The sequence below is a fragment of the Rhinopithecus bieti genome, unplaced genomic scaffold, assembly GCF_001698545.2.
Source record: "Rhinopithecus bieti isolate Rb0 unplaced genomic scaffold, ASM169854v2 scaffold_26426, whole genome shotgun sequence".
Classification (NCBI taxonomy): domain Eukaryota; kingdom Metazoa; phylum Chordata; class Mammalia; order Primates; family Cercopithecidae; genus Rhinopithecus; species Rhinopithecus bieti.
Window position 1 is genome coordinate 1,267,831 of NW_016811945.1, and position 12,039 is coordinate 1,279,869.

Consider the following 12,039-nt stretch of genomic DNA (forward strand, 5'->3'; position numbering starts at 1 on the left):
AAAAAAAAAAAAAAAAAAAAAGCGCAGCTTCCCATTAGCCCTCTCAGCTAACAGAAGCCATGAAGAGATCCTCTTGTTCTAGTAGTTAGGGAATTCTGCAGCAAAGTTCAACCTGTACTGCAGGAGATAAAATTCTTTAAAAAAAAAAAAAAAAAAAAGAGGGTTCTGGCTGGGTACAGTGGCTCATGCTTGTAATACAAACAGTTTGGGAGGTTGAGGTGGGCGGATCACTTGAGGTCAGGGGTTCGAGACCAGCCTGGCCAACATGGTGAAACCCATCTCTACTAAAAATACAAGAATTAGCCAGGAGTGGTGATGTGCACCTGTAATCCCAGGTACTCGGGAGGCTGAGGCAGCAGAATCCTTGAACCTAGAAGGCGGAGGTTGCAGTGAGCCAAGATTGCACCACTGCACTCCAGCCTGGGTGACAGAGCAAGACTTCGTCTCAAAAAAAAAAAAAAAAAAAAGAGGGTCCTTGCTCTGTCACCCAGGCTGAAGTGCAGTGGCACATTCATAATTCACTGCAGCTTCACCTCTTGGGCTCAAGCCATCCTCCTAAGTAGCTAAGACTACAAGTGTGAGACCCCATGCCTGGCTAGGAAGAGGGAAAAGCAGCCTGCAGTGGCCAGTGATGTTGGCCTGACTGCAGGAACTGTTTTGCCAGCTGATAGATCACACCCACAGAGCTGGGCAGTGCACTGTGAACACCAGTCCACAGGGCAAAGGGTGCTCTGCTGATGTCACAGGGAGGCCCCACTCCAGGACTCCCTAGGATTTAGCCACAACTGAAGATGTGTAATTTGCGGGGAGGAGCAGGTCACAGGAGCAAGATGAGAAAACATATCCGCCAAATGCCATGGATACAGGCCACAGCAGTTTCACCTTCATGCTGGGCCTCAACATTGTAGTTAAATGGTAGACAGTGGTAGGGTTGTCTTAAAGCCAGGCAGGAGCGGGGAAGGCAGGGATCCAAGCTGGCAGAGGGGCAAGCAAAGTCTAGCATGCCTGAGGGCTACTCGAGGGAGGAAGAATGAGGGGCTTCAAGTTATGGTTAGACAGTGGAGACTCCAAGAAATTTTTTTTTTTTTTCGCCCAGGCTGGAGTGCAGTGGCGTGATCTTAGCTCACTGCAAACTCCGTCTCCCGGGTTCACGCCATTCTCCTGCCTCAGCCTCCCAAGCAGCTGGGACTATAGGCGCCCGCCACCACGCCCGGCTAAATTTTTGTATTTTTTAGTAGAGACGGGGTTTCACCATGTTAGCCAGGATGGTCTCCAACTCCTGACCTCGTGATCCGCCCACCTTGGCCTCCCAAAGTCCTGGGATTACAGGCTTGACCCACCACACTCGGCTGACTCCAAGAAAATTCTTGGGACAAGTAGGGAGGAAGCAAGCACTAACAGAGTGACAGAAATCACTGCTCCCAGTTGGCCGAAAGCAAAAGGATTCTGTGGGGAGCAGCACCATCTGCTGGCCAAAGGGAAGAACTGCCCCTGCTTCCCAATTCAGGCTGGTTGGCTGCAATCCCCAATGAGCCCTGGAGAGGTAGAGTTGGGGGACAAGGTGAAGGACCGTGTGCCAAGGTATGGGGGCACATAGGGCCTGGAATTCTCCCTGTGACACTCCAGCCCCGCCTGGAGATCACTCACACACCACTTGGCCCAGCATCGACACAAAGCCACCAGTGCAGTGCAGACAGTTTAATGCTCTCCACCTCCATCACCATCACCCACCATCCTCCACAAGGCCTCAGCACCAGGGCACCCTTCACACTGGAGCCCCAGTGTGCATAAAAGCATGCCCCCACTAGCATCACTTTCTCACCCAGTGCCCAGGACTTCGAAGGCTGCCTTCTCACTTCTGGGACATCTACAGGCAGGTGGAAGAGAAGGCTTCTTCTGAGGGAGAAGAGCTGGAGTTCAGAGGCCACAGAGTGAACAGACAGAAGAAAGGTGCTCTCTCTCTCTCGAGGTGAACAGGATGTGTGTGGGGAATGACAGGGACAAAAGAGCTGCTAGAGGCAGGGGTGGAACTGGGTCAGATTTCTGACTTCTCCAGGTAAAGGGCCTCTACCAGGAGGCACGTTAATGGTCTGGCATAACTGCAGCTCTAAGAACAGCATGAAAAGCTGGCAGAATACACTCACACCTGACACCTCCTGGCCAACAGCACTACTCTGCTCCCGTCAACATGGTGACAGTGGGGCAATTGCAAGATGACTTAGCAGAGCCTGGGAGGCAGCCTTCCCAAGTGGGTTCAAGCCGCTGCTCCCACTGCCCACCCCCATCAAAGGTGACACCCTCCTACAGCCAACTGAGCTGCTCCTCCTCATAGCGCTGGGGGTCGATGAACGGCCGGTCAATAGAGCGGATCATCAACTCCCCACAGTACACACACTCAGCGGCCACCAACTCATCCAGGTCAGCCTTGAGCTGTTCCCGGCTAGGGCCTGCAGTGGCAGCCCCACCCTCGGCCTCCTTGGCCCGGGCAGAGCCCTTGGCTGGGGGTGGAGCAGCCCCCAGCTTCCTCTGCAGCTCCTCCAGCCGGGCCTGCTTGTAGGCTGGCAGGCCAGGTCGCACGGCCTGCAGCAGGCAGTCAGCATGGAACATATGGCCACAGAGGAAGAGGTAAAAAGGGCGGTTGAGCAGGGGGAAGTCGCAGGTGGCACATTTGTCCTGGGGCTCCACAGTGCCGTAACGGCCCCGCAGCTCCTGCAGGTCTCGCCGGATGCGCTGGGCACTGGCTGTAGCCTCTTCCATCTCCCGCTGCAGCTCCTGGATGTGGTGGTTGTAGGCCTTAAGTGAGCTGCAGATCGCCTCCTTGAAGTGGTCGATGGTGACGAAATCAGGAAAGAAGGGCAGCACATCCTCAATCTTGAGCAAGGGGCAGCTAGCCAGGCAAGCCATGGCTGTCTGCACATCTTCCTCCTCCTGCACCACGTGCCGTGCGATCTTCAGCCACAGCTTCTTGCGCAATTCCTCATCCTCCTCGGGCAGGTCTGCACACTGCTTGGCCAGGTCCACGTCCACCTGTGGGGAGAGCAGGAGCTTTAGGGCCAAGCCCCTTCCTGCCCAGCATGGAGACTATGGGAGAGAGAGATGGCCGAGGAGAGGCCCCGAGGCAGGATTCCCAGCACTCCCGAAAGCAAGGGGGCCTGCCCCTGCCACAGCTATGTAAAAGCTACTTAGAGTAGTAGGGCTCCAATTTTAGTGAAGTTAGAAATCACCTGGGAGGCTGGGCACAGTGGCTCACGCCTGTAATCCCAGCACTTTAGGAGGCCGAGGCAGGCGGATCACAAGGTCAGGCGATCGAGACCATCCTGGCTAACACGGTGAAACCCCATCTCTACTAAAAATACAAAAAAATTAGCCGGGCGTGGTGGCAGGCACCTATAATCCCAGCTACTCGGGAGGCTGAGCCAGGAAAATGGCGTGAACCTGGGAGGTGGAGCTGGCAGTGAGCCAAGATTGGGCCACTGCACTCCAGTCTGGGCGACAGAGCGAGACTCCGTCTCAAAAAAAAGAAAAAAAAAAAAAAGAAAGAAATCACCTGGGAAACATACTCAAAATACAAATTTTGAGCCCCGTCCCCAAACATTCTGATTCAGTAAGTCCTGAGTTCAGGCCTAGGAATTTGCATGTTAAATAGCACTTCATGTGATGCTAAGGCAGGTGACAATTCATGGTTTGAGAAGTGTAAATCAGCACCTTCCTCTTCTGCTAACGTGTATGTACCAGGCACTGTTCTAACTACTTTTCTTTTTTTCTTTTTGAGACAGAATCTCACTCTGTTGCCCGGGCTGGAGTGTGGTGGTATGATTTCGGTTCACTGACACCTCCTTCTCCCAGGTTCAAGTGATTCTCCTGCCTCGGCCAAGTAGCTGGAATTACAGGTGCGGGCGACCACGCCCAGCTAATTTTTATATTTTTAGTAGAGACAGGGTTTAGTAACGTTGGCCAGGCTGGTCTCGAACTCCTGACTTCAGGTGATCCGCCCACCTTGGCCTCCCAAAGTGCTGGGATTATAGGCATGAGCCACCGCACCTGCCCTGAGTACTTTTCTTTTCTTTTCTTTTTTTTTTTTTTTTGAGATGGAGTCTTGCTCTGTCACCCAGGCTGGAGTGCAATGGCATGATCTCAGCTCACTGCAACCTCCACCTCCCAGGTTTAAGCGACTCTCCTGCCTCAGCCTCCTGAGTAGCTGGGATTACAGGCGTGCACCATAATGCCTGGCTAATTTTTATACTTTTAGTAGAGATGGGGCTTCACCATGTTGGTCAGGCTGGTCTCGAACTCCTGACCCTGTGATCCGCCTGTCTTGGCCTCCCAAAGTGCTGGGATTACAGGCACGAGCCACCACACCCGGCTCTGAGTACTTTTCATACACAGAACTTTATCACCCCTATGAGGTAAATGTACTATAACACTGACCCCCTTTTGTGGCCGAATAATCTGAGCACAGAGAGGTTCAGAAACTAGCCCAAGGTCACACAGCTTAGTAAGTGAAATGGCCAGAATTCAAATCTGACTTAACAGTCCAGCTCTTAACCGTCCTTCTCTGCAAGGGAAGCCAACACCCTCTAGCCACGGCCTCCCAAGCCCTTCCACAAAGAGCTGCTGCTCTTTGGGTCCCTCTCCCAGCTGGAGTCAAGATGCACTGGCTTACCTGCAGGGCCAGGTCCACGGCCTCCTCATACAGCTCCAGGACCTTGTAGACGTGGACACAAGCGCGGTGGTGGCCATGCTCAGCACAGAGCCGCAGCGCATACTTGAGGTCGTAATGCACCCGGTGTGGGCTGGCCCCAGCCTGCTCGAGATAAGCCAGCAGTGAGTCCGGCCGGCCACGGGCATACAGCGACAGCAGGTAGTTGTGTATGGCCTGCTCAGTCTCCCCCAGCACGTTCACGCATAACTCCATGTAGCGGATCGCCTTGCTCACCTGCTCAACCGCACCNGAAGCCAACACCCTCTAGCCACGGCCTCCCAAGCCCTTCCACAAAGAGCTGCTGCTCTTTGGGTCCCTCTCCCAGCTGGAGTCAAGATGCACTGGCTTACCTGCAGGGCCAGGTCCACGGCCTCCTCATACAGCTCCAGGACCTTGTAGACGTGGACACAAGCGCGGTGGTGGCCATGCTCAGCACAGAGCCGCAGCGCATACTTGAGGTCGTAATGCACCCGGTGTGGGCTGGCCCCAGCCTGCTCGAGATAAGCCAGCAGTGAGTCCGGCCGGCCACGGGCATACAGCGACAGCAGGTAGTTGTGTATGGCCTGCTCAGTCTCCCCCAGCACGTTCACGCAGAACTCCATGTAGCGGATCGCCTGGCTCACCTGCTGGACCTCACCACCCTGACTGTAGTTCACCAGGGCAGGGATGAGCTGCCGAGCATCCAGCCGGCTGCCCAGCTCAATCCAGGCATCTACAAGCTGGCGGGGGATGTGACGGATGAGGATGGGTGAGAACTTGTAGAAGAGCTGGGGGTCGCGGTGGCGGGCGAGCACAGCCAGGGCCTCCTCATAGGCCTCGTGCTGACAGTGGTAAGCTACCACCCGCTCATAGTCCTGCATGATCACTGCAAAGTATACCATGTGCTCTGTGTCCCCATGACTGGCGAGCAGCTCATGGATAGAGGCCCGGCTGGCAAAGAGCCACTCTTTGTGGCGGGGGCTGCTGAGGAAGGTACGAAAGCATTCCTTGGTTTCTCGGTAGAGGGTCAGGGCCTCTGGGTCGCCCTGTAGAGCCCCAAGCCGGCTCAGGTAGAGCTCTGTCAGCCAGGTGGTCAGCAGTGTGGCCTGGGTACGCTCGGCTGCCTTCAAACTGGCCAGTTTTCGCTGCAGGAACTCAGCCAGAGCCTCCTCCTGTCGGGCTTCCAGGAACTTGAGGGCAATCTCCTCAAAGTAGCTCTGGGTCAGGGCATAGCAGCGTGCGCTCTCCAGGTAGCGACGCTGGCGAAAGCAGAAATCGGCCTCCCGGGCCAGGACCGTGTCCAGGCAGTCAGGCCGCTCTCGGCAATACTCTTTGGCCAGATCAAAGCGGTTCATGTCCAGATAGGTGCGCCAGACATCTCGGGCCTCCCGTTGCACATGGTAGCGGAAGACAGCCCGCTCAGTGTAGGCCCACAGCTGGCCTGTGGAGGAGTCCTTCACCATGTGCTTCAGCGGCCCAAATTTCTCCAGGAAGTGATCCCGCAGCACCACCTGCCCAGTCAGTGTGCACACTGCCTCCACCCGGTCTGCCAGCAGCAGCAGGAAGTGGAACTGGGTCAAGACGATGGCTAGGGGTGGGCTGGCCCCAGGCCCTACCCCCTCTGGGTACTCCCAGACTCGCTCCTCGCTCAGCAGAGAGTCAGGGCGTCCACAGTCCAATGCCCCATATAACACACCATCCCCCATCATCCAGGCAAAGGCCCGGGGTGCGGAGCGCAGCTTGGGAGTGTAGAAGGCCAGCTCACTGTAGCCCAGGTTGCTGGGAAACTCACGGAATGGGGGTGGATGGTCCGTGTAAGCTGCAAAGAGCCCTGAGAAACCCTGGGCCTCAGCCCCCTCTGCTGCTCGGCCTATGAACTGGAAGAGGCGCTGCCGAGTGGTGGCAATAACGAAGCTACGCCCATCAGGGCCCCGCTCGGCCTCAAGGGAGCACACAGGTGCTGGACCCCCTTCTTCATTGAGCACGTACAACGGGCGGAAGTAGAGATCCGGAGCAGGGCCGAAAAGCCCACCTTCGCTGGCTGAGAGCTCTGCTTCGAAGATGTGGCCTTGGGCAGTCCCGACCAGGATGGGGCCTGTGCTGCTCTCGGTGCCCAGTGCCTTGTTCCAACCCACACTCTCCACCAGCTGCCCCTTCCAGCGTGCTAGTGGCCGTACCTTCTGTCCGTTTCGGTTCACGTAGAGGACCTCCGTGCTGCTCAGGGCAATCAGCAAGTGAGAGCCTGGAGTGGGGAGAGTATGGCACCCCAGTGGATGCTGCCATTCCCACTCTCAGCCTCCTCCTGGCCCCCACACCACCCTCAGAGCCCACCCACCCAGGCAGTGACTGACCAGAGGCCCCCTCCTCAGATCTCCACTGTCACTTACCCGTATGGTCAAGGAACATCTTGTGAACTTTTGCGTCATCCTTACGTCCCAGCTCCACGTGGTTGGGCTCACTTGCCTTACCCAAGTCAATGCTGTGGGGACAAGCGTCACCATCACTCTAGAGAAGGGAAGATCCTTTTTTGGATCATGAACCTCTTTAATAATCTGATAAAAGCCATAGACTTTCTTCCCTGAAGTCTACATCTATGCATAAGATGCTGAATACAGGCCAGGTACAGTGGCTCAGGCCTGTAATCCCAGCACTTTGGGAGTCCGAGGCGGGTAGATTGCTTAAGCTCAGGAGTTTGAGGCCAGACTGGGCAACATGGTGAAATCCCATCTCTACAAAAAATACAAAAACTAGTAGCCGGGTGTGGTGGACACACCTGTGGTCCAGCTATTCCGGAGGCTGAGGTGGGAGATCATCTGAGCCTGGGAGGCAGAGGTTGCAGTCAGCTGAGACTGCACCACTGCATTCCAACCTGGGCAACAGAGTGAGACTCTATCTCAAAAAAAAAAAAAAAAAAAAAAAAAAAAAAAAAAAAAAAAATTTAAAAAAAAAAAAAAAAAAAAAAAAAAAAAAAAAAAAAAAAAAAATTGCTGAATACAGAAGCTCTGCCTATGGAGTAGCCCTGGGCCCTACTTAAGAACTCTCTTGCCAGCCCTGGGTCCTACTTAAGAACTCTCTTGCTAGGCGCAGTGGCTCACACCTGTCATCTCAGCTTTTAGGGAGGCAGAGGCGAGAGGACAGCTTGAGCCCAGGAGTTTGAGACCTGCCTAGGCAATATAGCAAGACCATGTTCTCCACAAAAAGGGGGAAAAAGAAAAAAAAGACAAATAGGCCAGGCGCGGTGGCTCACACCTGTAATCCCAGCACTCTGGGAGGCTGAGGTGGTCGAATCACGAGGTCAGGCGATCGAGACCATCCTGGCTAACACAGTGAAACTCCATCTCTACTAAAAATACAAAAAATTAGCCGGGCGCCTGTGGTCCCAGCTACTCGGGAGGCTGAGGCAAGAGAATGGTGTGAACCCGGCAGGCGGAGCTTGCAGTGAGCTGAGATGGCACCACTGCACTGCAGCCTGGGCGACAGCAAGACTCCGTCTCAAAAAAAAAAAAAACAACAAAAAACCCTCTTAGCTCTGCAAGCTCCCTCACCTTATTTTGAGAAATCACTAAGGAGAAGATTTTCCCATCTGCTCAAAAAATCTCCATTGAAGACTCAATCAGACTTGGGGGAAAAAACCAAAAGATCTCCAGTGCATCTGGGAAGACAGGCAGAGATATCCCAGACTGCTGGGTTAAGAAGGGAGCAACGAAGAGCAGCTCATAGTTACTGGGCACTTTTGCATACCAAGCCCCATGCTGAAAGCTTCATCAGTCTAGTATTATCTCAATCCATCTTGACAAAAACCTTGAGGAGTACTCCTGTTTATATTCTCTTTATGAAAGTCTTTCCAAATTATATGCTTGTTCTAACTAAAGAATCGACGCAAAGATGTATAAAGAATGACTTAATTTTCTTCTCAAACTCCTGTTATTCCCCACTGAGAAAACTCATGTTAACATCTTTTTTCATACTCATAACACAAATAGGGTGGTTTTGTTGCTATTACAAAAATGCCTTCATATTGCATATATGTGTATGTGTCTTAATTTGTAAATTAATGATATTTCGTGAGCATCCCACTAGTCAATCGATATAGCTCTAACTGGTTTTTTTTCACCCCCAAACCCAGTTTTCCAGGATAACTCTTCTTTTTTTTGAGACAGAGTCTCACTCTTATCACCCAGGCTAGAGTGCGGTGGCATGGTCTCGGCTCACTGCAACCTCTGCCTCCCGGGTTCAAGCCATTCTCTTGCCTCAGCCTCCCAAGTAGCTGGGATTACAGGCATGCGCCACCACACATGGCTAATTTTGTATTTTTAGTAGAGATGGAGTTTCTCCATGTTGGCCAGGCTGGTCTTGAACTCCCGACCTCAGGTGGTCTGCCTGCCTCAGCCTCCCAAAGTGTTGGGATTATAGGCGTGAGCCACCACGCCCAGCCAGGATAATTCTTTTTTTTAAACAACTGCATTATATTCTATTTTATGGCTGAACTACAATTTAATCACCATTTTCCCGTTGATGGGAATTCAGCTTGGATCCAGTTTTTCCTACCACAAGAATGCTGCAATCAATACTCTTATGTTTACACTCCACACTCCTAAACAGCTTTTTTTTTTCCCTTTTCCTTTTTTTTTTTTTTTTTGAATCAGAGTCTCCCTGTTGTCACCCAGCTGGAGTTCAATGGCATGGCTCACTGCAACTTCTGGCTCTAGGGTTCCAGCAATTCTCCTGCCTCAGCCTCCCTAGTAGCTGAGATTACAGGCGCCCACCACAATGCCCAGCTAATTTTTGTATTTTTAGTAGAAACAGGTTTCACCATGTTGGCCAGGCTGGTCTGGAACTCCTGACCTCAGGTGATCCACCCTCCTCAGCCTTCCAAAGTGCTGGAATTACAGGTGTAAGCCACTGTGCCTGGGTTTTTTTTTTTTTTTTTTTTAAAGAGACAGGAGTACAGTGATGCAAACACAGCTCACTGCAGCCTTGAACTCCTGGGCTCAAGTGATCCTCTTGCCTCGGCCTCCCCGGTAGTTGGGACTGCACCACTACACCTGGCTAATTTTAAAAAATTTGTTTTGGTAGAGATGGGTGTCTCACTATGTTGCTCAAGCTAGTTTCAAACTCCTGATCTCATGTGATCCTCTTGTCTGGGCCTCCCAAAGTGCTGAGATTATAGGTGTGAGCCACCATGCCCTGCCAGGCCAGATTCTTGAGCCACCATGCCCTGCCAGGCCAGATTCTCAACCACTACCCACTACAAAGTATTGGCTCTCTTTGGAAAGGGATAGGATATTTCCTGAAAACTCCAAATTCACTGCTTTACTTGCCTGGAATGGAAGAAAGGCCCCAGGAGTTAATAGTCCCCAAACACCTCTCTAGTCCCTACTCCTAAGCTCTGTGAGCCCTTGATTACCGGAGCAGTGTATCCTTGCCCAGGCTCATGCAGAGCTGATTGCTGGAGACGACAAGACTGGTGATGCGCTCAGAAGGGGTGAAGTCAATGCGCTGCTTTGTGAAGATGGGCACTTCCTTCTCCAGCTGGGCATTCACATACCCTACAGGTAAGGAATGACAAGATTAGCTATGGAAGAGAGAGATGAAGGGTCAGGAGAGGCAGAAAAACACCACGGTGCTCCTCGCCACTCTCCTGACATATTCCTATCCCCAGGACCTTGGTTAACAAATAGTTTGATATCAAGTCGTTTGCTGGTCACCTTTACATTAGAGGTCTGGGGCTCTTTCCACACTCTGACAGCAGTGAGGGGTTGATTCTTTGAACCCTTAAGATGCTGTCAAGCATGATGTACCTGCTCCCAGCGGTTATGGGGCTGGGTGGGGATGGGATGGGACTGGTGGTCTGGGCATTCTCCCTTATCAGGTCTTTGGCCCAGCAATCCCAGCTTAACGAAAGTAGTATAGCCCCATTCTCTACCCCCTCCCTGCCCATGCGGTAATGGGCCTCAGTGTAGAGTTGGCAAGTGCTGGGATATTTTGAGCACTGAATGAGGGTAAAGACTAGAGTGAAAGCAGCTGCAATTCGTTAACACCACTCACTGGAACAGTTCCCCAGGGCTCCCTATGCCCTCATTCTCCTGGAGACTCACTACTTTCTACAAAAAACGTCCCAAAACTCCAGACTGCACCCAGCTATAGCCAAGGTCGAAAAGATTTAATCTCCATTTTCCCCTGTTCAGCGACAAAATTCCCTCTGGGACCCTCCCTTCTTCTTCTGCAGTATTCCGCCTTCACCACTTTCTTTGCCCATTCCTTCCCTCCCACCTCCAGAAGAGGCCTGGTGGGAGAAGCATCAGCAGAAGCCGGGAGCCCATTCTAAGTTCTCCCAACAGCCCAACTGTGCCCTGTAGGTGAGTACTTCCTTATCTGGGCCCCAATTCCCTCTCAAAAGGACCCTAGCGGTAGAGCCTAGATCACGCCGCTGCTCCCCTAGCTCTTTCAAACTTTGACTATCCACCAGCTGGGGGCCAAGAGAGCCTGAGGAGAATCAGGGGCCTAGACCCGGAAGGCATGGCCCAGGGGACGACCTCGAGCTCCTGGAGCTGCCCTCCCCGCTGCTCCCACGCAAATGCTAGGAGAGCCGAAAGGGGCAGCGGCACCCTCCTCTTCCTTACCCGAGTGGGGGATGCCCACGCTAGGGCAGCCGGGCTGCAAGACGGCCGAGCGGGACAGCGAGTTCTCGTACTCATCCAGGATGGACGCCATGGTGCCCGGCCTCTGGGCCCTTTGTCCGGGGTCTGGGGATTACAAAAGGGCTCCCCCCCGGGGTCCCCGTCGCCCCAGAATGGAAGCTATAACTCCCCAGCCTCTGACAGATCCTGGGAACCTGCAACCTTCGCCTCCTCTTTAAAATCCTGAGGATCCTCTTGCTCTTGCCTTATGCAGCGAGATAATCGGGCAGTCCTCGCCCTTGAATCTGGCGCAGTCTTGCACCCTACTCCCCGCCGCCCCACCCCCAACAAAAGATCACAGGCTCCCTTCAGCCGGTCCCAGGTGATCCCAACCTCGCCCCGGCAGCTCAGCTGACTCCCGCCCCCGTGACGCGGGCCTAAAACGTAACTTCCGGGTTCTCAGAGCCCCACGTACGCTGGCGCACAACGTCGCCTGGCGCGCCCGCAGAAAGCGAGACGAGGGCTGCGGGCGGGGCGTGTGGCGAGTGCTGTCGAACACAAGCCCCAGGACCCTGCTGCAGTTCCAGGCTTCGACACCAGGAGGCAATCCCGGCTTTCTCAGCCCGCCTTCCCCACCGGCCTGGCGCCGCCCAGCCCTGGCTTTCGTGCCCAGGCTGCGCTCCCTCACATGGTCTGTCCAGCCTCCCGGACCAGCTCCCGCTCCCGCCTTTCTAAACA

The 12,039-nt window shown here is 53.7% G+C and overlaps 2 protein-coding genes across 2 annotated transcripts in view; both read right to left on the reverse strand.

Moving 5' to 3' along the window:
- LOC108544331 (uncharacterized) overlaps positions 1 to 1,811 on the reverse strand; it is a 5,011-nt gene extending 3,200 nt beyond the window's left edge. The window contains exon 1 of the mRNA XM_017895398.1: positions 1,732 to 1,811. Within this exon, the coding sequence (XP_017750887.1) occupies positions 1,732 to 1,811 (80 nt within the window). The remainder of the gene's footprint in view (positions 1 to 1,731) is intronic.
- VPS18 (VPS18 core subunit of CORVET and HOPS complexes) lies at positions 1,684 to 11,745 on the reverse strand. The gene is made up of 5 exons (XM_017895453.1): positions 11,305 to 11,745; positions 10,089 to 10,230; positions 7,069 to 7,160; positions 5,053 to 6,923; positions 1,684 to 3,027 (listed from the first exon to the last, which is right to left on the reverse strand). Exons 1-5 carry the CDS (start codon positions 11,393 to 11,395, stop codon positions 2,302 to 2,304), a joined length of 2,922 nt encoding a protein of 973 aa, XP_017750942.1. The 5' UTR covers positions 11,396 to 11,745; the 3' UTR covers positions 1,684 to 2,301.
- Positions 11,746 to 12,039: the final 294 nt, after the last annotated feature.

What these genes read in the sequence shown, in the direction of transcription:
- VPS18 (XM_017895453.1), bottom strand. Translation starts at nt 11,395, where the DNA reads ATGGCGTCCATCCTGGATGAGTACGAGAACTCGCTGTCCCGCTCGGCC. An exon ending in CGTGGGCATCCCCCACTCGG is followed by an intron (nt 10,231 to 11,304) that starts GTAAGGAAGAGG and finishes CCTTACCTGTAG; the next exon opens with GGTATGTGAATGCCCAGCTG. An exon ending in GGCAAGGATACACTGCTCCG is followed by an intron (nt 7,161 to 10,088) that starts GTAATCAAGGGC and finishes TTGTCCCCACAG; the next exon opens with CATTGACTTGGGTAAGGCAA.